This window comes from Orcinus orca, chromosome 18, assembly GCF_937001465.1.
Source record: "Orcinus orca chromosome 18, mOrcOrc1.1, whole genome shotgun sequence".
Lineage (NCBI taxonomy): Eukaryota > Metazoa > Chordata > Mammalia > Artiodactyla > Delphinidae > Orcinus > Orcinus orca.
The window spans coordinates 9606997-9631225 of NC_064576.1; the positions used below are offsets into that span (position 1 = coordinate 9606997).

General features: G+C 37.8%; 1 protein-coding gene across 2 annotated transcripts in view; it reads left to right on the forward strand.

Moving 5' to 3' along the window:
- NALCN (sodium leak channel, non-selective) overlaps positions 1-24229 on the forward strand; it is a 291882-nt gene that overhangs the window by 127436 nt on the left and 140217 nt on the right. For both annotated transcript variants that reach the window (XM_049701166.1, XM_049701167.1), the window contains exons 12-13: positions 9998-10165; positions 16336-16527. In XM_049701166.1, coding sequence (XP_049557123.1) covers positions 9998-10165; positions 16336-16527 — 360 coding nt within the window. The remainder of the gene's footprint in view (positions 1-9997; positions 10166-16335; positions 16528-24229) is intronic.

The window sequence follows — 24229 nt, forward strand, 5'->3', positions numbered from 1 at the left end:
TGTTCTGTGTTTTGAAACAGAAGGGCTTTCATAAGCATAGAATCATTTTGCCATCCTACAGGAAGTTATCTTTTCTAGCAAAGTGATTTCTGTGTTCCTCTGAAGACATTTGGCTTTATGATATTTGTGAAAATGAAATTAAGTGAAAGAGCCATTTATTTTAGTTCCAACAAAATCTGACAACCGTATTTCATCTCAATCACAAGAAATGACTGAATTATGAAAGTAACTTATCCTGCTCTACCAGCAGTCTTTCATATTGTCATTAAGTTTAATTTCATTTTCTGGGAAACTTTAATTAAATAAGTATCTTTTGGCTGTAGCTTTTTCATGAGTTCCTATAGGATTTGGGCAGTATCTTGCTGGGTGAAAAAATAACACAGTAATGACATTCTTGATTATTCAATGATCCATCTCCAAAGTTTGCTCTTTAACTGTCTAGAATATTGAAGTTACACTATAGACTAAGAGTAGGTGATTTACAGACACCTCTGGAATGATGCAGGTCATCATTTATTTGGGTGTTATTTAACCTGAATTTCATTTAGGAGAATAGTGTTGCCTGAATTGCATTTGTCCTGTTATCTTCTTCTGTGATAAATATGCATTCATTTTCTCATGAATATCCATTATGTTTCTCTGAAATTATGAAATAGAGTCTGCAACACAAATCTTGGATAATATATTTCAAATATCTTTGCACATATGGGCAGTATCTCTACTATTTTATCTTCTCAGACCTGCATAGTACAATCAGCTCATTTATAATTTGTTACCTATAAATGTTCATACATTATTCATTGAATTAAAAGGGCAGAACAATTTCCATTGTTCCATTTATATTAAGCATGTCATTTTCTGTTCAGTTATTTTTCTCCTGAGCTTCAGAAATTTGGCAATCTCTTGTTGTCTTACCTGCTAGCCTCACAAATCCAATTACAAGTTCTTTTGGAAAACAAACATTTTAAACTAATTTCTTGCAATTTTCATTCTAAAAAAAAAAAAACTTTTCACAAGTTGTGTGCTTTTATCCTAAAAGCAGATATAATAATGTTTCTTAGGACAGTAACTCCTTTAAATTTATTAATTTAACTTAATTTATTTAATTTTAATTAAATCTGCATTCCCTTATTGATAATTTCCTTGAGGACAAGAGGGCTTGTTATAGTAGATATTAAATGACATATGTATTATTATAAGATGAAAATTTGGAAAATAAATAATAAAATGTGGTGTTTAAAGAACTCATACAACCTGCATTCCTGAAAATATTAGTTAAACTTTGCTGTCGTGACATCAAACCTGATTTATCTGTACAGCATGAATTCTCAACGGGAGGTGAAAACACCTCTAAGGGGATAAAAATTATTCTTGGGGAGGCAAAAAAATCTTATTCTTGCCATATATAAAGAAGAGGTTGATATGTTTATATTTATAACATAACTGTGCTAATAAAATTCCATATGGTGTAGTGATTAGAAACTAAATATCTAAAAAGACTCCTTGGCCGGGGAGGTGGTTAAAAAAAAAAAAAAAGATTGCAAAACACTGACTTAGGAAAATTGTAAGAAGAAAGAAATATTTTGTTTTTTTCATGTATTGTTTTCAATTTTTTTCAAGTAATGTGACAAAAATCTTTATGAAAACTTTATTATCCTCTTACAAATCTTGCCTTCACTCTTAAAAAGACAAGTTTCAACTTTAAGCACCCACCGATGGTGTAATATACTCTGAGGGCTCGAGGCAGAGGGAAGGTCCCACTGTGACCTTTTCGATGTGGGGACTGAAGAGTTAGGGGCCAAGGTCATGGGTGCTCCCAGGCTAGGAATGACGAGGCTGCACTGCTGACTGCTAAGGATTTGCAGAGGACCTAGAGATTGTCATACTGAGTGAAATAAGTCAGACAGAGAAAGAGAAATATATGACATCACTTATATGTGGAATCTAAAAAAGTGGTACAAATGAACTTACTTACAAAATAGAAATAGAGTCACAGATATAGAAAACAAACTTATGGTTGCCAAGGGGGGGGGAGGGATAAATTGGAAGATTGGGATTGATATATACACACTACTATATATAAAATAGGTAACTAATAAGGACCTACTGTATAGCACAGGGAACTCTACTCAATACTCTGTAATGACCTATATGGGAAAAGAGTCGAAAAAAGAGTGGATATATGTCTATGTATAGCAGATTCACTTTGTCATACAGCAGAAACTAACACAACAATGTAAATCAACTCTACTCCAATAAAAATTAAAAAAAAAAAAAGGATTTGAAGATAACCTCTAGATTGGACACATTCTTAGGTGATGCTTCTGGGGAACCCTTCCAGGTAACTGGGTTCTGCAGACAGCCTGCTAGCCTCCTTTTTATACGGCCAACAGCATGACGGTTGCAAGTTCCACCCTGTCCAGCAGCTGTCAAGGTTGAGTTCCTTGAGGCAGGCTGGAGTCACCCATTGAAAAGAGGTTACTAAAAAAACCTCACTGCTTCTACCCTGATTCTTCCCAACTGTTGTCTTCTGCTGAATTGAAATCCTATGCTAAACCCTCTAACCTACACTAAAATAACTGACAACTTAATTTTCCTAAATCCTTTTTGTAATTCCTGACATAGTTCTCCCCCACTCCAGAATAACCCATAATTACAAGTAAGTTAGACATATTTTTATGCATAATATTTTTCCATGAAATTTCGGCACTTTGGGATTGATACTGGTTTTCAGAGAATGGGAACATTAGCTTGTTAACAATTAACAAACTATGTTAGAAAAAAAGGTATTTGCTCCCAGGAGAATTGGAATCAGGAATTCTAGTAGGAAAATCAGTGGGAATATGGGTATTTATACATAATCACATAATAGTTTGCTAAATCACTTTTAGTGCCTTTTAGTGTCTTTGAAAAGCATATAAGTTTTCCCACCAGGCAAATAATAATGCAGATGGATCCAGCTGCCTATTTTATTATAAATTATGATCATTTAAACAGGTCATTCCATCTGTCTTTTGATAGCAAATGCAAAGTTAGTAAAGTGATTAATTGTATTTATATGTAATTAGACAATCTATTTGGATATATTTCAGGCATTTATTGGTAGTTCCCTGCTTTAAAAAAAAAAAAAAGCCTACTTTGATATGGATTACATTCCTTCCTTTGGAGTGAAAGTCTAAAAATACAGGTGAGGGAGAAGTGGAGACGTGGGCAGTGGCCAATGCTCCCTCTGCTGATACAGCAGCCAGGCCGGGCTGCAGGGGAACCTTCAGGACGGATGCATCTGAGTTTCAGCTTTTCCTGAACTCTGCCAGGATGCCTGGGGGAGGGGACAGGTGCTGGACTTCCTCATCGTGCTGCGGGCCCTGGAGTGAGAAGTCAGGGTTAGAGAGGAATTGCCTCTTGTTATGACTTGCAGGGATCTGGGTCCTCTGGTCGCCTCAGGCTGACCCTGCAAAGGAGTTGCATCTGCCCACTGGTTCCTTGTGGTCCCGGGAGGTCTAACAGAATCCTGTTGATCTCAGTGATCCAGGAAGGGAATCTCCCCAGAAGCTGAATTTCTCCCAGGAGGGAAGTTAGGAATGGATTCCACCAGCCTGGGAAGAATCCTGACACGAAGCGGCTTCCTCCTGCTACCCAGCAAAGCGGCTGCGGGGTTTTAGGTCTTTTACCACAAAAAACATGATGCCTCATACCATCCCTTGTTTACCACCGCTCAAGAGAGCATTTTTTAAAAAAATTTTTATTGGGGTATAGTTGATTTACAATGTTGTGTTAGTTTCTGCTGTACAGCAAAGTGAATCAGTTATGCATATACATATATCCACTCTTTTTTAGATTCTTTTCCCACATAGGCCATTACAGAGTATTGAGTAGAGTTCCCTGTGCTATACAGTAGGTCCCTATTAGTTACCTATTTTATATATAGTACTGTGTATGTGTCAGTCCCATGTTCTAGTTTATCCCTCTAACCCCCTTACCCCCCGGTAACCATAAGTTTATTTTCTACATCTGTAACTCTGTTTCTGTTTTATAGATTAGTTCGTTTGTAGCCTTTTTTTAGATTCAACGTTTAAGTGGTATTGTATATTTGTCTTTCTCTGTCTGACTCAAGAGACCATTAAAGACAGACAAACAAACAAAAAGCATATAGCCATGAGCAAGCAAAGAAAAATATTCTTACACAAAGGGATTCAGAAACTGAGGATGGAACTGGGAAATCCAAGATGAACATCTAGTGCAGGAGTTTCCCAGTAGAGTAGAACTGACGGGAGAGAGAGTAGGGTTTTTTTCCCCCAGTGTCTCAAAGATAGATAATTAGGGCAAAAAACAAACCTTCTGAACTTTGACTAACATTTTCAAAAAGTGAGCTGAAAAGGGCATGGTCGTTGATGAGAGCTAATTATTAATATAGGAGAGCAAGTGGAAAAAATTAAAAAACGGTGGAAAACATGAGGGAAAAAGCAAGAGACTCGCCACTTGGATGTGAATAATAGGAGCCCCTGAAGGACAAAGGGAACAGAAAGAAGAGTAATAATAAATGAGAGAAGAAAATTTTCCTAAACTGAGGTAAAGCATAAATCTGTAGATTGAAAGAGCTCACTAAGTCTCAGAGAGGATAAATGAAAAAAAGGTACATTCCTAGGCATATCCTGGTGACCCTCCTTGGTTGCAAGCATAAAGAAAAAACTTTTTTAAACCTCCGAATGGGCTTAAATAACCTGCAAAATCAAGATAAATATATTGTGCTTTGGATGACTCATCCTCAATATTGGAAAGTAAAGGCAGTGAACCAGCATATATATTGACCACTGAGAGAAAAGAACTGCAACTCAAGACTGTATGCAGCCAAAATATTCATGTCAGTGTTAAAAATGCACTTTTGATAGAAAAGGATTGAGCCAGTATACAAACCTGGATGTTTATTTGAGGAAACTACCCCAAAGTATCGTAAGCCTAAGACAAATTCTTCACAGTCCAGAGGACTAGATAGATAAGATGAAAAGGAAATAAAAGTAGTGGGTATTGAATCTAAATGGAAGATGGTAATTAAAATGTCAAGTAAGGGTCCTTGGAAAAAAAAGAAATAATTACAGTTCAAAAAGCTAGAATTGGGACTTCCCTGGCGGTCCAATGGTTAAGACTCTGCGATTCCACTGCAGGGGGCACGGGTTCAATCCCTGGTCATTGAACTAAGGTCCTGTATGCTGTGCGGCACGGCCAAAAAAAAAAAAAAAAAATTGATGGTTGATCTCAGAAAAAGCAGAATTTAGGAAGAGGGGTGATATCACTGGGAGTGTGGGTGAGAGAAGGATACTATGAAGTTTGTAGGTTGGCAGGGGTGTGAGGGAAGAGTGAGCAAGTACATTTGTGCGGGAGAGGAGTTTACAATTATTCAATTTAGATGCAATAATAAAAAAGTATAGGTTGATGTAGGACAGTTGGGAATTAAACTGGGAGATTAGAAAAGCAGAGTCCAAATAAACAAGGGGGAGAAAAGACATTAACAACAATTTGACCAAGCCAGAAAAGACAAGAAAAGGTTAAAAGATGAATATCAATGACATATACAATAAACTAGAAACATAAGACCAGGTATAACTTTTGCACGCTATATGTGAGAGGGTTGAATTTTCCTATCAAAAATCATAGAAAATATGCCTTTAAAGGAGAAATGGCTGATTAAAGGTTGGGGCAGAGAAGGTCCAAGATTTTTAAAAAATCATAGAAAATATGATTATGTTTAAACACAAAATCAAATAGTATCTTGATTCTAGGAGATGCATACAAAGTGGCCCCAGAAAGGGGCTGAAAATCATCTATGAAAAAACTAAAAGTGACATCTAAAATATTAAAACATTTTAAATGCTTAGCAGACCATGCAAAAAAAATTAAGGAATATTCTCAAGGCCAAAAATTGTGTTGATGCGAATGAAGAACAGCTAGTGGGCTCTAAGGCCAGTGGCTGCCCTGAGGGTATTTGCATATGCTTGTCACCTAGAACTTGCCATTTTAGGAGCTGTATCCTGGACAGACGGAGGGGCTGTTCAAGGTGAAGCGTCAAAACAGAGACACCCCCATGTAACATCAGGACACATGAGGTCTGTACCTCAATGAGAGAAGGAAAATGGCCATCCCTCAGAAGGAAACAGTGGGGAAAACTTCAGTCTTGACCTTGACTCCAAAAGAGTAGGGAAAGAGTATGCTTTGTGAAAATGTGTCAGCACAAGCCTGCCCGCGTGGGATTGGAGTTCAAAATCACACTAGTTTCAGGTCTGAGAAATGTCAGCCAAGAAGTTGATTTAAAGGGGCAGCAAATTTGTAAGATATCTCATGCCCTCTGCTGAACCAGTTCTTTCTGAAAAAAAAAAAAAAAATGTACTCTAAACACAGGTCTTGAAAATCTAGAGGAAATTAATGATTTCCTGGCAAAGTACAAACTACCAAGTTGATGGACGAGGTAAGAAAGCTGATCAGAAGAACATTGGAAAGCTTTGATCTACCGTTACAAAAAAGATTGGGCCCATGTGGTTTTTCTGCTGGATTTTTATCTACTTTCAAAGATGAGATAACTCTTATTTTATTTAAGAAATTACAGATTGTACAAAAGATGGGAAACTCCATAATAAGTTTGATAAGGCTACCATAGGCTTAACCCAAACCTTATAATTATAGTATAAGTAACATTACAGACCAATTGTATTTATGACAGTAGCTGCAAAAATTATAAACAAAATATTATCCAATAAAATCAGCATAAGCATCTAGGGTTTATTCTAGGAATATACAAATCAAGGACTCCTGTGATATATTTCATTGCCTCAATGAATTAAAGGCTAAAGCCCTCTAAGTAAAATAAAAGAGAAAGAAAGTACTTAAACATGGTAGAAATTATTACCCTAAGCTCAGTGCAACCATTATATATGAATACTGAGAAACTTTCATTGAAAATAAGGGGCATATTATGGACTCCTGTTACTACCACCACATTACTTAGTATATATTACTATTTGGCTATACCATTATAGCTAATGAATTAATACAATTAACTCCAAAATAAATCTTGAAAAACATCGTATCTTCATTGGCACATGAAATATATATATGTTTATAAAGCCCAAGAGATTTAAAAAATTTTAGAATTAATAGAAGAATTTAGTAAGGCAAGTTGAGAAAAATCAATATAAATAAATCAGTAGCTTTTCTTTCCACTGGAAATAACTAGGTAAAAATGGTAAAAAAAAAAAAAAAGGTAAAAATAATTCATTTTCATTAGTGACTGGAATATTAAATGAATAGAAATAAATTTCAAAATCAAACAATAATATATCTTTATGGGGAAAATTTTATTAAAGAATATGGGCCAAATAAATAGAAAAACATAGTGTGTTTCTAGATATGAAGACTATCTATTAATCCTTCTAAGGCATGTACAAGGTAAAGAAAAAAGTTATAAAGATGGACACATGTGACCATATAAAAATTAAAGTGCTTATAGAACTAATTCCAGTAGAGTTAAAAATCTAACTATTGACTAGGGAAAAAATATTTCAGTTTATATAGCAGACAAAGATGAATGTCCTTAATATCAACAACTCCAAAAACTGATAAGAAAGAAACAACACCACCATAGAAAATTGGCAAGGTTATGAACAGAAATTTGTTTTAAAAAAATAGTCTAAGTCATCAATATACATCTGGACAGCTAAGCAAAAGTTTTATTAAGTTTGATTACATCAGGTGATGGTACAGATTTAGGACAAGAAACACTTTCCTACCTTGCTGAAAGGCAAATGACAACGTAACATTTGGAAAGTAATCTCTTAATGCTTTCTAAAATTTAAAGTGGGCAAACATGTCCTTTGCCCCAGAGGTGCCAGGTTGGAGATTCTACTTATAGATAGGGAAGCCCAATAAAAACTGATATTGCATAAGGATGGTCAGTACAGTCTGTTTTTGAAGTAGCAAAACACTTAACCATTTTTCCTGATGATTCCTTATCCAAGAAGTACCGCCCTTTAACGAATCAGTAGAGAAAATGTTGAATTAAATAAACATTGAATACCATGCAAAATTATGCAGCTGATAAAAAGAATAAGTAGAACTTATATCTCTTAACCTGAAGGCTCGTCCATGATTGTTAGTGAGAAGCTGAAGAATGACATAAAATGTAAGCCCATTGTGTGATTATGTATGTTTGGATGAGGAGGGAATATAAAACATGGTTACCATGAATCGCCTGGGAAAGTATTAATACTTTGTGTATTTAGGATTATTTCACAGTTAAAATGTATTACTCTGTTACACTTTTTTTATTGAAGTATAGTTAATTTACAGTGTGTTAGTCTCAGGTATACAACAAAGTGATTCAGTCAAATACATATATATACACATATATATGTGTGTGTGTGTATATATATATATATGTATTCTTTTTCAGATTCTTTTCCATTATAGGCTATTACAAGATTTTGAGTCGAGTTCCCTGTGCTATAGAGTAGGTCCTTGTTGTTTAACTATTTTATATATAGTGGTGTATATATGTTACTCCCAAACTCTTAATTTATCTGTCCCACTCTCACTATCCCCTTTGGTAACCATAAGTTTCTTTTCTGTGTCTGTTACATTTTTTAAAAGGGACATGTCAATTTAAATTAAGAGGCAAGGTGGGTCTAGAGAAGTAATGTTAATTTCCTCCTCACACCTAAATTAACCATCTGCAATCCCTTTAATATTCCAGTCCTAAAAATGTTATTATTAAAACTCCACTTTCCTCACATTTTCCAAATGTGTGTGGAAGAAAATCCCTTCCATGTTGGCCTAGAAAAAGAGAAGCAAGCTATCCTTTATTCCTGTCTTCCAGCAAATCATTTGGTATCTTCTGACAGAGATGTGTTATGACTAGTTGCGCTCTTTAATTAGAAGTTAATCTTATGTCACTGACATGTACACACTACTGTATATAAAATAGATTACTAATAAGGACCTACTGTATAGCACAGGGAACTCTACTCAGTACTCTGTAATAACTTATATGGGAAAAGAACCTAAAAAAGAGTGGATGTATGTATAACTGATTCACTTTGCTGTACACCTGAAACTAACACAACATTGTAAATCAACTATCCAATAAAATTTTTTTAAAGTTAATATTATATTGCCATTTTAATTCCAGTTGTAAACTTCTTTATAAATTGAGTGCTCTTATCCATAGGACAAGCAAACGAAAAATAATATGCTATGTTTGTATATGTACTTTATAATATTGTTATTTGCAATAGCAAATTCCTAGAATTAATGTGATAGATTAAGAGATCGAACGAATTTATTAACACAGTAATGTCGATTGTTAATTTATAAAATTAATAATGTAGACATATTAATTTATGTGTGCATATGCACACACACATAAACTCCTTGTTATATTGCGTTAGCCAAAAAGTTCGTTTGGGTTTTTCCCTAAGATGTGATGGAAAAACACGAACAAACTTTTTGGCCAACCCAATAAAATCCAAAATTCTCTGCTGTTTATGTGGCCCAAGATATAAATGATATATAAACTTTTAAATTGTAGTTTAATTACACTTAGTAATATGTAAGTGTAATTATACTATATCATGTGCATTGTAGAAACTTATTTTAGAAAATAAAAATTATAGAAAAATGCAGCCTTTCTGTATATAGTACTGTAATTCTATAAATGGCTATGACTTTTAATTAATATCAAATGATGAATAGTGAGGAAATAATACCACTCACAAACATTTAATATTTTAACGTATTTTTCTCTGATTGCTTAAGATATATTTGGTCTGTGAGGTTCTAGTTGGTGTGTTTCAAAACCGTATTTTTAACAATATTGTTCTATATTTTTATATGATATGGCTCCTCATTTTATATGATAGTGGCTAAAATTCATGCACTAACAACCATATGAAATATTTTGAAATAAATTATAGTTTTACATTACAATTTCACTGTCCCTTTGTTCCTCTAGGTGGCTTTTACGGTACTTTTTGATTTGGAAGCACTTCTGAAGATATGGTGTTTGGGATTTACTGGATATATTAGCTCATCTCTCCACAAATTTGAGCTGCTGCTCGTAATTGGAACCACTCTTCATGTATATCCAGATCTTTATCATTCTCAATTCACATACTTTCAGGTAATACAAATAATGCCTATTTATCTTTAGAATTATTTTCTTTCCAGGGAAAATACCAACAACTGTAGTAAATACAAACTTCAAATAGGCCCTGTGACATTTTAAATACCAAAAATAGTGCATTCATTTCATTGTTTTAAAAACTCTGAAAATTCAGAGTAATAAATGGAGATGTTTTACATACAGTTCATAGATCAGCACAGTGTGTAGAGGTACGTATTTTACATGTACATGGATATTATGCATCTGTGCATACATGTAAAATTTTAAACTACATCAGATGTTGACACACACTTTAAAGAGCAGGAAATATGAATTTAATTCCAAGTGTAGTTCTCCCTTCTCAATAAGTCTAAATATGTTTGCTCAACACTAACTTACAGTTGAAATAATAAGAAATGAAACTTACCTTTACAGATTGTAATTAGTCATACTTCATTATTTATGAATTCCTATTAGTTTCTTTGTGATGATTAAATAACAATACCTATAATTTTTTACTTTGTTTATAATAACTGGATATCTGTTTTTTCAAATGTGATATATTCAATCACATTACTTTATAATTATTCAGTAAACAAAAGTAATTATTACTTATGTTCTTTGTAATTGTTGAATAATAGCAATATGCTGAGCGTTCTTTTTAACTCCTTGGTCAAAATATAATATATGTATATGGGATAGCTTAATTTTTAAAATCTCAAGTGTAGTCATTTTTCTGACTCAAAATTGGTCATTTGTATAATTTATCATGTAAGTATCAGAAGTTGCATTGTTTTCTTCATAGATATTTTAAAATAGTTGGAGAATAAAATGGCAGTAGAATTTTTAAAGAAACAATTCAGAGAAACAAGATTCTAACTCCTTAGATGAAAGAAAATACATTCCAACTTCACTGAACTTACTTATTGATGATACCAAAGCCATCATTTTCAGAGCAGTATTAACTTCAGGTGCCCGATCGTGACCTGAAACTCAGCACTCCTGATACCTGGGAGAAAGGACATGAAAATACAATTCGCAAAAATGAAAAACACACCCCACAAACATACATGAAAAGCTGAGCCTCTCGTAATCACAGCCAAGCACCCAGTGAACTCAGAGGGTATCATGGTTCAAGCTTTCCGTACTGTCAACATCTTTGAACAGAAATCCCTTGCCACTGGTTGGGTTATATCCTCAGCCTTGGTTATCATAGGTGAGATGCCTGGGGCAAGAGACATACACATGTTTGAAACTCTTGATACAAAATATGCTTTCCAAACATTTGTGTCATTATATGCTCTTGGGCACTGCTGTCTAGATTCACAAAATCATTTAGGACCTACATTAGAGAATCATTGTACATAATTACAGAAAATATGCCTCATAGTCAAAACTACAACATATCTTTTTTCCAAACCTATTAAATTAAGAAAGACATCAAAGCCTATTACAGCAAGGGTACCATATAAAATATATTCAGGGCTTTAAAATTCTTATCATTTCTCATAGTTAATTTTTCAGTGAAAAGTTACAAATAGGTCAGAATTTTGCACACAAAGATATTCATTCTAGAATTGTTTATGAGAGAAAAAATGGGAACTGTTTAAGTGGTAAGCATATGAGGAATAGCTTAGTAACTCATATACAAATTTGGCCATAAAAATAATTATGATGAATTTGTAGTAACTTAGAGATATGATTGTTCTATTTAAATGCAAAACAGTATAAAATTATATAACATGTATAGCTACATATCCATGCTATATATAACATATATAGCTCTATATATGTATGTAAAATACCTGTAAATGAAAAAATGACCGAAAAGAAATAAACCAAATCATTACAGATGATTAGAAGTCACCACCTCTGGGTTGTTTTTCTTTTCGGCTGCGTGACTTATGGGGTTTTTAGTTCCCCAACTAGGGATCGAACTGGGACCCTCAGCAGTGAGAGCACGTAGTCCTAACCACTAGGTTTTTTCTTCTACTCTGTTTTTCACAAAATATCTAAAATCAGTGTGCATGGCTCCAATCGTTTTATATATAGACATATAGCTATAGATACAGTCACAATACAGGGTCAGTGAAGTTTGCAATTTTAATGTCTGTAAAACTTGTAATAGTTTATGTTAATAGTAGAGTGATTTTCATTTGTATCTCTCTATACATGGCCAAGTTTATATTTGTCTAATGAGATAAACACTGTCTCAGTTATTTTGTGCCTAGAAGCTAAATCTCTCAAGAAACTTAGATATCACAAGGATTTTTGCAAATTCACATCTGGAGAACCCACTGTACTGAACAGATTGGCTCTTTATGGGCTGACTTTGATCTCCCCTGTTGGTCCTCATGCTTGCTTCTCATCTCACTTGACCTTTCTTCATCGTGCTGGCAGCAGTTCTTCCCGTAGTGAATGTCACATTTTTTATATCTAAGTGAAGTCAACAATTTAGTACAAAATGTCTCCCTTTATATCAGTTATCTCTGAGAGTTGGGTGTTATCCATCTCTTTATTCAGATGAGAGTTCCTGAGCACCTACTATGTGCCAGGCACTGTTCCAGATCCTGAGGGCAGAGAAGTGAACAAGGCAGAGAAGATGCCCACCTCGGGAAGCTTGCATTCTAGAGGGCAAACAGTTTATACACAAGTACACACAAGTACACAAATACGAGTGCACGAAAGGAATGCGAGTACAGGAAATGCCATCCAGGAGAGACAAGCTGAGTGAAAAGGATAGAAGTTGTGGGGTGAGGGTGCTATTTTAGATAAGTTGGTTCAGGGAAGCCCTCTTTGAAGAGGGACATTTGGGCAGAGAAGGAGCGAACCTTGAGAAGGTCTGGGTGGATGCATTCCAGGTAGAGAGACCTACATGGCACCTGTCCTAAGGAGAACGCGTGCTTGATGGAGTGAACATAGGGCATATTACAGGGAGTAATAAAGTCTTCACAAAATGCTCTGGTTCTGACATAGCAGGGTGATGACACCGGCTGGTATTTATTGTGCACCTACTGTGTGCCAGGCACTCTGCCGAGTGCATGCCTTCATTTGTTTCTCGTTAGAGAATAAACTGTTTTGATGGAGTGTAAACTGCGATCCCTAGAGACTGAATAACTCACCCAAGACCACATAACTAGCAAATGGTGGAAACTCATTCCCAAGAAGTTTAATCTTATATTCATATTCTTAACCACTCAATTGCTACAGTATCTCACTATTAATCAGCAGAGTGACCTTTAACAACAGACTTAGAAATGTGACCAGGAAAATGTGCTTTGGAAGCAACTACAAAATGTCCTACAGTGCTTATCTTTGAATGTATGGTTTACTTTATTTCGTATCTGTAGGAACACAGAATCAAAAGGCTTTATTGGGTAGACAGAGTGAAAAGCACACTTATCCCCAAATAAATGAAAAGGCATAATTAGAGTTACCGATAAGGATTTTGCCTTTCCACAGATGCAGGCCTGCCCCTTTGAAAATGCTTATCAAATCACCAATGTGGGAATTGTGTTAAGTTATGTTTCTTCCAGCTAATGAAATATTAATTTATCAGAATTGCACAGATGTGCATAGACTGTTTTTATTAGAATTTGGGACAGGATTCAAGATTACTTAGGCAATCTTTTAAATATGATTTTAGTGCAAGTGGAGAAAACACAAGGTACTGAAATTTGAGCAATAAACCAGTTGAATTGTTCCTGTAAACTTTCCTGGACTCAGCTGTTTAACTATTAGATACTGAATCATTTATGTCTAAGAATAAATAAAAGTGTAAAATCTTTTCATATTATTATTCTGGATGTTACTATTTTAATAGTTCTTATGATAAAGCTGTTTGCTTGTATTTGGGAAGATGACCCAAGTGTAATATGTTCTGATTTGGAAATGTATGTTAAGAATTATAGTGGGAAAAACTAGTAGCTTAACCATGCCTGTGGTATAATGTTTAATTTGAACAATATAATTTCTCACATAAATTTTCTTCTTAAAGTATTAAGTATTTTAAATGAGCATGAAGGAAATCTACATTTTCTCAACTTCTTTAAACATTTGTCCATTAGTTTATTAGACGTGCAGCTACAACCCACACTATTGATATTTGTGTTCTGCAGACAATGAGAATACGGTTCACCATGAGTAGTTCCTGTTAATTCAGAGTCTGGGGGTAGCGGGTAAACGTGGCTTCAGGGATGGCCAAATTCAGAGACTAACATGGTATTATTGGGACCCCGTCCATTTCTCCACTCACCTTTCTTCTGTGTTGGTATCATTTCTAAACTCTCTTTGTCCATGTGGTGGCTAAGATGGCTCCCAGAAGCTCAGGGCTTATGTGGCTCTTACAGTAATTCCAGCTGGGGCTAAAAAATAGGACACCTCTCATAGGTCCCACAGAAGTTCTGATGACTGAGGTCATTGTGAATACCCTGGCCAGGCCTGGATCATGGGGGTCAGGAAGTCCCTTCTGGACCTCATAGACTAAGAGGATTAGGAAGCTAGGGTTGCTGGAAAAATCCAAACGCATGTTATTTTGTGTAAAAATTTAAATCTAGGGGGTTTGTTTGTTTGTTTTGTTTTTTGCAGTACGTGGGCCTCTCACTGTTGCGGCCTCTCCCGTTGCGGAGCACAGGCTCCGGACGCGCAGGCTCAGTGGCCATGGCTCACGGGCCCAGCCGCTCCGCGGCATGTGGGATCTTCCCGGACCAGGGCGCGAACCCGTGTCCCCTGCATCGGCAGGCGGACCCTCAACCACTGCGCCACCAGGGAAGCCCTAAATCTAGGTTTTTAAAGCATTTCCTGTTCCTTACTGTATTCTTTCTTCTCCTGAGAAGCCTTTACAGACACCTTAAGCTCTTATTGATAGCGAACCATCTTGGACTACCTTTCTACTTATCATCTTTCATTTATACCAAGACCACAATTTTCCTATTTTAATATCTCTAAACTGGGATGTGTCTTATAATCAGTGGTGTGTTATACTTTAATTGGCGGCATTTTTCAGTTTCTCAGTGGTACATAAAAAAATCGATGGCATCTTAGACTTGTTGAAAAATGCTACTTTTCCATATTTTATACTTCAACTTTTAATTACATTCTACTTTATATTTTTAATCTTATAGATATGCCCTTAAGAGCTGTGCCTTTGTATTATACTCCCTTTGTAACAGTAATAGCCATTGAATCTTATGTGTCCAACACAGTGTTTGGCACATAATAATATTTGTTAAGTGAATGAGAAAATTAATTAGTTTGGGTGGTAGTTTTTGCATATATATATGCAAAACATTTAAACGTGTGTGTGTTTAGATAACCAGCTGAGCACGTATAACAAAGTTCTAAAAAATACAGGGCTTGCGTAAGATAGACGTGTGTTTCTCTCCAGTTGGTGGGAGTCCAGGGCAAGTAGGTGGCTCTGCTCCCCAGGGCCATCCAGAAAGCAGGCCTGTTGGGTTAGACTGAATCTGTCATCTTCTATACGAGGCTTCTATTTTTGTTCCAAAGGGACAATTACAGTTGTTTTAATTTCCCAGCCAGAGGAAGGTATAAAAAGAGTGTCCAGGGCAAATTATTTAACTTGAAGTGCAAAAATCACTTCTTTTCACATTCCATAGGTCTGAACCTAGTCTACCGGCCACAACTAGATACAAGTGGGGCTGGAAAATGCAGTCTGTAGCCTTGCTAGGCTAAAATTCAGCAAGTTCTATTAATTAAAGGAAGGATAGAATAGATCTTAGCGTAGCAGTCTCAGCCATGAGTAAAGACTCCTTGATAGATGGATTTTTAAAATTTCCTTTTGAATGTACAGTAATCCCTAGGAAAGTTTGTTTTATGAGACAATGAATATGCCTAATATTGAACTAATGTTTTCTTTGATATTTGAACATTAGAACAAATGTCAATTTTATTTCAACAATATGTGTTAATTAATGCCACTTTGAATTATCACATCATATATTAAAACACTGAGTTGTCACCATTTTCCTTCCTTCATTCCTTTGGGATTTATTGAGTTCTTGCTATATGGCAGTCACTGAGCTACTGATATCTTAGTTATTAAATTGTTTAATTTAATTGCTAAATGTGATTTTATAGAGTGCTATGAAAAATGAGATTTTAGTATGAACTTATTGAAGATTCAGTATAAATAAACGATCAAGTGTGTGTGTTTTTCTCTCCCACAATAGGTTCTTCGGGTAGTTCGGCTTATTAAAATTTCACCTGCATTAGAAGACTTCGTGTACAAGATATTTGGTCCTGGAAAAAAGCTGGGAAGTTTGGTTGTATTTACTGCCAGCCTCTTGATTGTTATGTCAGCAGTTAGTCTGCAGATGTTCTGCTTTGTCGAAGAGCTGGATAGATTTACGACGTTTCCAAGGGTAAGAACAAAAGATGCAGTCAGTTTAATTCAGTTATTCTGAATTAATATCAAAGTAATTTCACTGTAACAGTGGTTTTAAAATATTGTCTTTTTCTGTAACTTGGAGTAGTTCCGTTTTAACATTCACAGTGGTCTTTTCTGCAGAATACAGGTGTTTGAGAACATTTTCAGCATGGTCAGATTATGTGTCAATTCTAAAATTCTGGAAATAATCTTAATAGAATGAGATGCAGAAACCAGTGAAGATGGAAGATAGGGTTCTTAGTGCCTATAAATGAAAATATAGCAGAACTTTAAAATTATTAATTTAAAAATGTTTAAAGTTTGCTTTTATGTGTTTGTGAGAGTTAACATTTTAAATCTGTTTTACAGTTCATATATATTTTTATGTCAGGCATGATCTAGAAGGAAGTTTTGATTTTCAATATATAAATTTCATAAACTCTTCAGATTTGAAGTGTCTTTAAAAGATCATCTAGTTCATAACTCTGTATTCTTGTTAGAATTCACTTAGGCTAAAAAGAAAGTTAAAAACCAGTCAATCCATAAAGAACTTGTGTAGAAGATACAGCGCCTAATCAGAAGGATCCTGAAATTTAACTCCATGTGGATTTAGAAATATGAAAAAATATAATGACCAAGGCAGAGAATATATATAGATATTTTTATAGCCTTGGGGTAATAACAACATATATTTTTAAAAAAAAATAAGCTTTGAGGGCAAACGTGTCTGTAACATAACAGATAGACTAATACAGCCTGGGTTATTTTTTTAAATTCTAACAGGCTAAAATACTCTGGGTTATTACTTGTTTTAATCTTGTACTAAATGTGTTACTCATTGCCAAGCATTTGTTGAGTGCCTATCAAGAGCCAGGCCGTGTTGGCCATCCTGAGACATAAACAATTAAGTTCCTAGTCTTCAGGTATTCTCAGTTGAGGGTGGGTAACCAGTAAGTAGACATAAAACATGACAGGCTTTGATAAAGGCAAACACAAGGTGCTCTGGGAACCCCGAGGTGAGGTCCATAACCAGGAATGGAAGAATCCATGAAGACTCCCTGGAACAGGAAGTTAGTGAGGAACAGCTGGATGGAGCCAGAGGAGGTGCACAGAGAACAGTGTTCTGGGTCATGGGGACAGCATGTGCTGAAGGTTGAACTGAGCTGTGTCTTGTTCCAGCACTTAAATAAGAAAGGGCAGTCGCTGACAGGAGGAGGATATAAAGCCAAGGAACTTTTAAGTTGGTGAAAGCGTGATCACGATTAAATGCCAGTGAGAGAGCGCAAGGAGAGGGCAGTAAAGATGTGTGAACTAAAGAGGATGCTGGCAGGAGGTTTCTGAAGGCAGCCTGCAGGGCACTGGGGCAGGGCAGGTGTCGAGGTGGTCTCGTAGGACAGCAAGCCGAGGCGAAAGTCACAACGAGCCTTGGTTCACTTTCAGCCGCAGTGCAGGCAGCAGGCAGGAACCGGCACCGCTGCCCAGGCCCCGTTCTGCCCACTGGACAGCACTGGGTGAGGGGCAGGTGCGCCAGCCCTGGCACGGTGACGAGGGAGGGATCTTTGCCCAGGAGCTCTGGGCAAAGCTCCTGCCCTTTTATGAACTGGGGAGGGCGTAGGGGTATGACTAGAGGAAGGGCTAGAAGTGAAAATGTACTGAGTCAGGATGGAGAAAAGTGCCTCAGCTGAGGCCCCCGCGTGGGGGAGACCTCCGAGCAGAGGCACACGGGCCGGGAATGCCGCTGTGCACAGGAGCGGGGCAGCCTGGGGGCCGAGTCCTTGCCTGAAACTCCCTGCAGACACTGCAGTGCACAGCTGTGCCCCAAGACCATGTGGGGAGGGCAGCTTCCCTCCCCTCCCCATGAGCCTGCCGGGCAAAGCCTGGTCCCTGGCCGTGGTCGGGTCACTTAGAATTGGCCTGGAGCCAGACTCCTCTACAGTGGGACCAGCTCTTCCTCCAGGGATAGAGAGATGTAAGCAAAGATGACAGTGTTGTCGTCAAGGCCACCTTCTCTTAGGCTGCCCCTTCACTGCCCCCTCGCTGGGTAAATACAAAGAGCAGACTGCCATCCCCATCATGATCACCGTCCGCCCCTCAGGCCAGTTTAATTCAGCTCCCCCTAAGGGTCAGCCATTGTTCTAGTCCCGGGGTGGGGAATGGGTACTAAACGGTAACAAGCCTTTATTTATTACACAGACCTATCTTAATTTCATACCTTATCTTCATTTTTTGCCCTTTCCTCTCATTTCACGCCACCAACTTTATATCCTTTACCCAAAACCTCTTTGAACCAGATGATTTTTGGAGTGCAGAATATTCTAGATATTGTAAGGGTGATATCACCCTCCACAGCTGTCTGAATCAGCACCCTGTAACAAACATATTAATATTTCTCTAGCGAAACATCAACCTTCAGACAAAGAAGGGTAAATAAATACAATAAATAAGACCTAGGTCAGATCAGACTTTTGCCACTAAATGAGCTACCAACAAAACCAAACAAAACACTTTTGGGTATTTTCAAAATGTTCTGAATATTGAAGCTGTGAATAAGGGCTGTGGGCCTGCATATGAAAGCATCGTGGATAAGAGTCTATACTTACTGCTCCATCACTTTTTAGTTATGTGACACCAAATGAATTACTCTTTAAGCTTTTATTTTTTCACATCTAAAATACAGGCAAAAATGGTATTTTCCTCATAGCATTGTGTGTGTTGAATGATATACAAAAACAACCCAACTCTGGGTTTAGAAAGCATTAAAAAAGTGATATCCCTGCTTCCCTGGTGGCACAGTTAGGGGTCTCTCTGCCGATGCAGGGGACACGGGTTCGTGTCCCGGTCCGGGAGGATCCCATATGCCGTGGAGTGGCTGGGCCCGTGAGCCATGGCCACTGAGCCTGCGCGTCCGGAGCCTGTGCTCCGCAGGAGAGGCCACGGCAGTGAGAGGCCCGTGTACCGCAAAAAAAAAAAAGAAAAAAGAAAAAAAAAGTGATATCCCATATAATCTATTTGAAATTGGCATAATACAGAGGCTACTCTGTATTAAAGACAAGGCTGCTTTAGATCCAGTCCTGCCTTAGCCCCTTGGGATTTGCTCTAATTTCCCAGCCATAATTGTAATCAAGTAGCATTGTATTTTCAGATCTCCAATTACTCAGTTGTGCTTTTCCGCCTGATTACTGTGACCATCTTAATGAAAGCAGCCAGCAACCATGGGGCCTCTAATCAGTTATACAGCAGCTGACAGCGTTGACACGGGAAGTGACTAGATTTCTCCTTACATATGAATGCAATTAAGAGTTAAATTCCTGAAACATAATCAAATCTTGCAAGAAATGTTAAAAATATTACAATTACAAAAAGCCATCATTATCATTCCCAGCCAAATAAAGCATCATCTGTTGGTGGCACTTGCCTGATATGAAATGATCAGGAAAGATGATTATAAACACAGGGCAGACGATGCTAGATTTTTGCGGGCCTTGTCCCCTTCCATCCTCATGGGACAGCTCCCTCATTACTCAGTGGCTGGGTGTTGAGGTAGGTTGGTTAATTATATTATTAGCCAAAGCACAGCGCATTAGGAGAACAGATTTTCTGTAAGAAAAATCACGTGATCCATCCCAGTGCAAAATCGGAACTTTTAAAATCAGCAATTGTTTGTATTATCTTTACTTGGATCCACTCCATCTTGGAGGCTAGCAACCCCCATCACACACAGGACCATGGGATGCAGGAAGCAACTGCAGGAAGGTGTGAGAGGCTCAAGAGAGGACCGGTCATGAAGAGAGGAGCGTTCTTGGTGAAGGGGACCCAGCATCTGTGCCCGGGAGATCATTACTCTGGCTCTTTCTGGAACCTGACCTTGACCCAGCCATCCGGGGGGGGTATAGTCTCTCTAGGGAAATAGGACTAGATGTAAAACCCAACATTGGTTTGATTGGACCTGATTGTATCCTGGGCTCCAGCAACCTGCTGTGAGACCCCTCTAAGAGGAGCTGACATGGACCTGGGAAGCTGGTGTCCCTTCCACATCCCAAGAAGAGAAAACCCTGAAGGGGCAGAGCGACATAGGAGACAACAGCACCCGGGCACACTAAGTAACCGCCCAGCGCGTTGACCCTCTGATGCAGCTCCACCTACGCTGGAAGACCCCAGGTGCTTCTGGAGATACTCAAAGGTGAAAGGATACTAAAGGGATTAGGATTGTTCCACCGGTTCCCCAGTGGGTCTCCGTGCCTCATTCGACCACACTGCAGCCTGTGCTCCATTTGCAGTAAAACTGATCCTTCTTCAATGTAAATTGCCTCATGACACTCTCCTATTTAAAATACTTCAAGATTCTCCTTTCCCTCAAGATAACAAACATTTTAATAGGGTTTTCAGTATCTTTTCCGCTCTGGCCCCATTTACCTCTTTGGGCTCATATTTCAGGATTTCCCCCAACACACCTTTCAAAGGCAGAGATGGTGTCTACCTTTTTTTTTTTTTTTTTTTTTTTTAGCCACGCAGCATGTGGGATCTCAGTTCCCAGACCAGGGATCGAATCTGTACCCCCTGCAGTGGAAGCTCAGAGTCTTAACCACTGGACCACCAGGGAAGTCCTAACAACGTCTATCTTGCTCATTTAAATCCTCCATTTTAGCACAATCCTTGCCACAGGGTAGTTGGTGAATAGGTGTTTGGATGAAGAATGAATAATAGTCCTGGACCAAAACAAACCTCTCCGATCCTTCCACACTGTATCAGGCTCAACAGGACAGATGCCTTCTTCTGCTGTTGTCTACAGCTCCGAGACCCCTGTCAGCCTCCATCACTGCCCTTACCCTCATCCCGTCAGCAATGTCTGCATAATTCTGTCTGAATGCTTTGGCTGCAAGTAGCAGAAAATTGACTCCAACTAACTTAAACAATTAGTCTGAATGCTTTGGCTGCAAGTAGCAGAAAATTGACTCCAACTAACTTAAACAATTAGACTCCAACTAACTTAAACAAAAAGGATTTATCTCACAAAATTCAAGGGATTAGGTAGACTTGGGGAAGCCAGGACTCTGGGTCTTTCACTGAAATTCTCTCAGTTGTTGTCATGGGTTAACTTATGTGCCCCCAAAAGATGTGTTGAAATACTAACCCTCAGTACTCCCAAAATGTGACCTTATCTGGAAATAGAGATAATCAAGTTAAAATGAGGTCACTAGGGTGAACCCTAATCCAATATGACTGATATTCTATAAAAAGGGGAGATTTTAACACCGAGACAGACATACACAGAGAGAAGACAATGTGACACACATGGGGAAGACGGCCATGTGATTGTCATGACATCTACAAGCCAAGGACCTCCAAGGATTGTCAGCAAGCACCCAAGGCAGAAGAGGCAAGGAGAATCCTTCAGAGGGAGCGTGGTCCTGCCGACACCTTGATTTCTGATGGCTCGCCTCCAGAACTGTGAGATAATACATTCCCACTGTTTGAAGCCACCCAGTTTTGGGTACCAGCAGCCCTAGCAAAGCAAAGCAGTTTCATTGTCCATGTGTTGTCTTCATGTGTTAACAAAATGGATGCAACATTTTCAGGCTTCGTGATAAAATCTAGAAGAAGGAGGGTCACCTCCGCCCAGATCTCCTTAGAATCAAGGACACCTTTCCCAGTGCCTTCCACCCCGCTCTGCCCCACAGCAAACCAGCTCTCTTCTCTCATCCGGCAGGATTGGGTCACTTGGTTACTACTAAATGAATCGCTGGCAAGATGGCTAGAGTCAAGGATTGGATTGGATTCATCATAGGGGAAGAAATGGATACTGGGGAGACAGCCACAGAAGCCACTACAATGGTCAGACCCAAAACCTGGACGAGATTTCTCTCACTCATTTCTGCCTCTGAAGCTCCCATATGCCCTGTGCAAACAGGCTGTGTAGATAGACACAGAGTAGGAGGAGGGCTGGTGTTTAATTTCTCTCCCGGAAGCATCTGGGTCCCAGCTCCTTTCCAAGATGCCCACATAGGACCTGCCAAGCAGCCAGCATAGGGCCTGGCACATACTGGGTTCCTGCTTCCCATCTTTATGGTTACTTCTGTCACACACCATCGACACGTATGCAAGGTCTCATCTTCTTTACTAGACTGCAAGTAGCTTGAAGTTGGCAGCACTGTGCTCTTTTCTCCTGACACCTCTCAGAGCACTTATTAGCACTGTGTCATGGGATCTGCAGCATCAGGACGCAGAGACAGAGAGGAAACAGCCAGAGGAGCCTCAGCAAAAACCCTGTGAGATGGAGGAAAGGAGCCTGAATGTTTTCAGTGGGAAAAAAAAGAATGACATATTGACACAATTTAATAAAACAACTTTGTCATCTCAAGCCAATAACTTTCTCTTCTAATTTGAACAAAACAGACACACTGCTAAGTAGAAATAACAAGATCAAGTCCTGCTGGGAGGCAGTATCCCGCCGTTCCTGTTTTGTTGGGACTAATAGGTTGTATTATAAGGAGAACAATTAGATTAGCTTTTCATGAAGGAAAAGCCCATACAGGTCATGAGACAGGTTGCTATAGGCAAGAGCCACATCTCTGTAACAAAGACAGAAAGTTTGCGTTTTCTCCTGGTTGCCCGACAAAAGCTCATGTGTGCAATTTCACCACTGTTTTTGTTCTGTTTATCCCCCTACTTGGTATATGAAGAAACTTTCTTCTATGTTGCTAAAACACTTGCAATAAACATCCCCTGTAGATCTTTAAATAGCTCAGTATCTTTATTCCTTTTAATTTCCTACTAAAATAACAATAAGCAGGCCTCAGTTGTTTTGCATTCCTACAAATGGGGATAGTTTTTATTCATAAAGAATACACTACCCTCCATAATACAGGGTACTTGAATTTTAATACTGTTTATTTGATATGTTTTCTTAATTTGCATTCTCTAAATACTAATTACTTGCTCTATTGAATTTTCAGTTATAAAACCATGTCCAAAGCAGTTAAACAATTTAAGCAGTAAATACTATAAAACACTTAATTACAAATTAATTTCCCTGTTTCCTCTCACCACCAGAATGGCTAATGATGCTTTTAGTTGCATTGAAAGAATTACTGAGAAATTTGAAGAAACAACTTGCCCCTTAATCTTTTTCAGCGTTTGCCATTTGCTACATTTTTAATCAATTCAGGGTTTACCTTATCTTCAAAAGGATAATTAGTTCAATTTATATTGCCGAAATCTGTATTAATTTTTGTTTTTTATTGTTTGGTCTTCCATGTATTTTTAATTTTTCATGATATATTTCAGGCATGCAAGGGTATATAAAGAATAATAAAATGTATTCTTCTGTGGCCATATGCAGTTCAAAAAGCAGATTAGCAATGGATCTGAAGTCCTTGAGCACATGCCCCTTATCCCTCTCCTCCCTTTCCCATAGAGAACCACTTTTCTGAATTTGATGTTTGTCCTTAGTACATCCCTTTATGCCTTGAGTGCATATATAGGCATCAGCTGAGAATCACATATCTTTTTGCGTAATTTAAACCCGCCTTATGTGGTCTCATACCGCACTGTTTCTTCTGCTAATTGCTTTTTTTGCTCAACACTGTTTGTGAGATTTACCAATATGAGTACTTGTAGCTATATTTTATTTATTTCCCTTGGGGTATAATGTACAACTATACATTGCACCATATTATATATATATAGAGAGAGAGAGA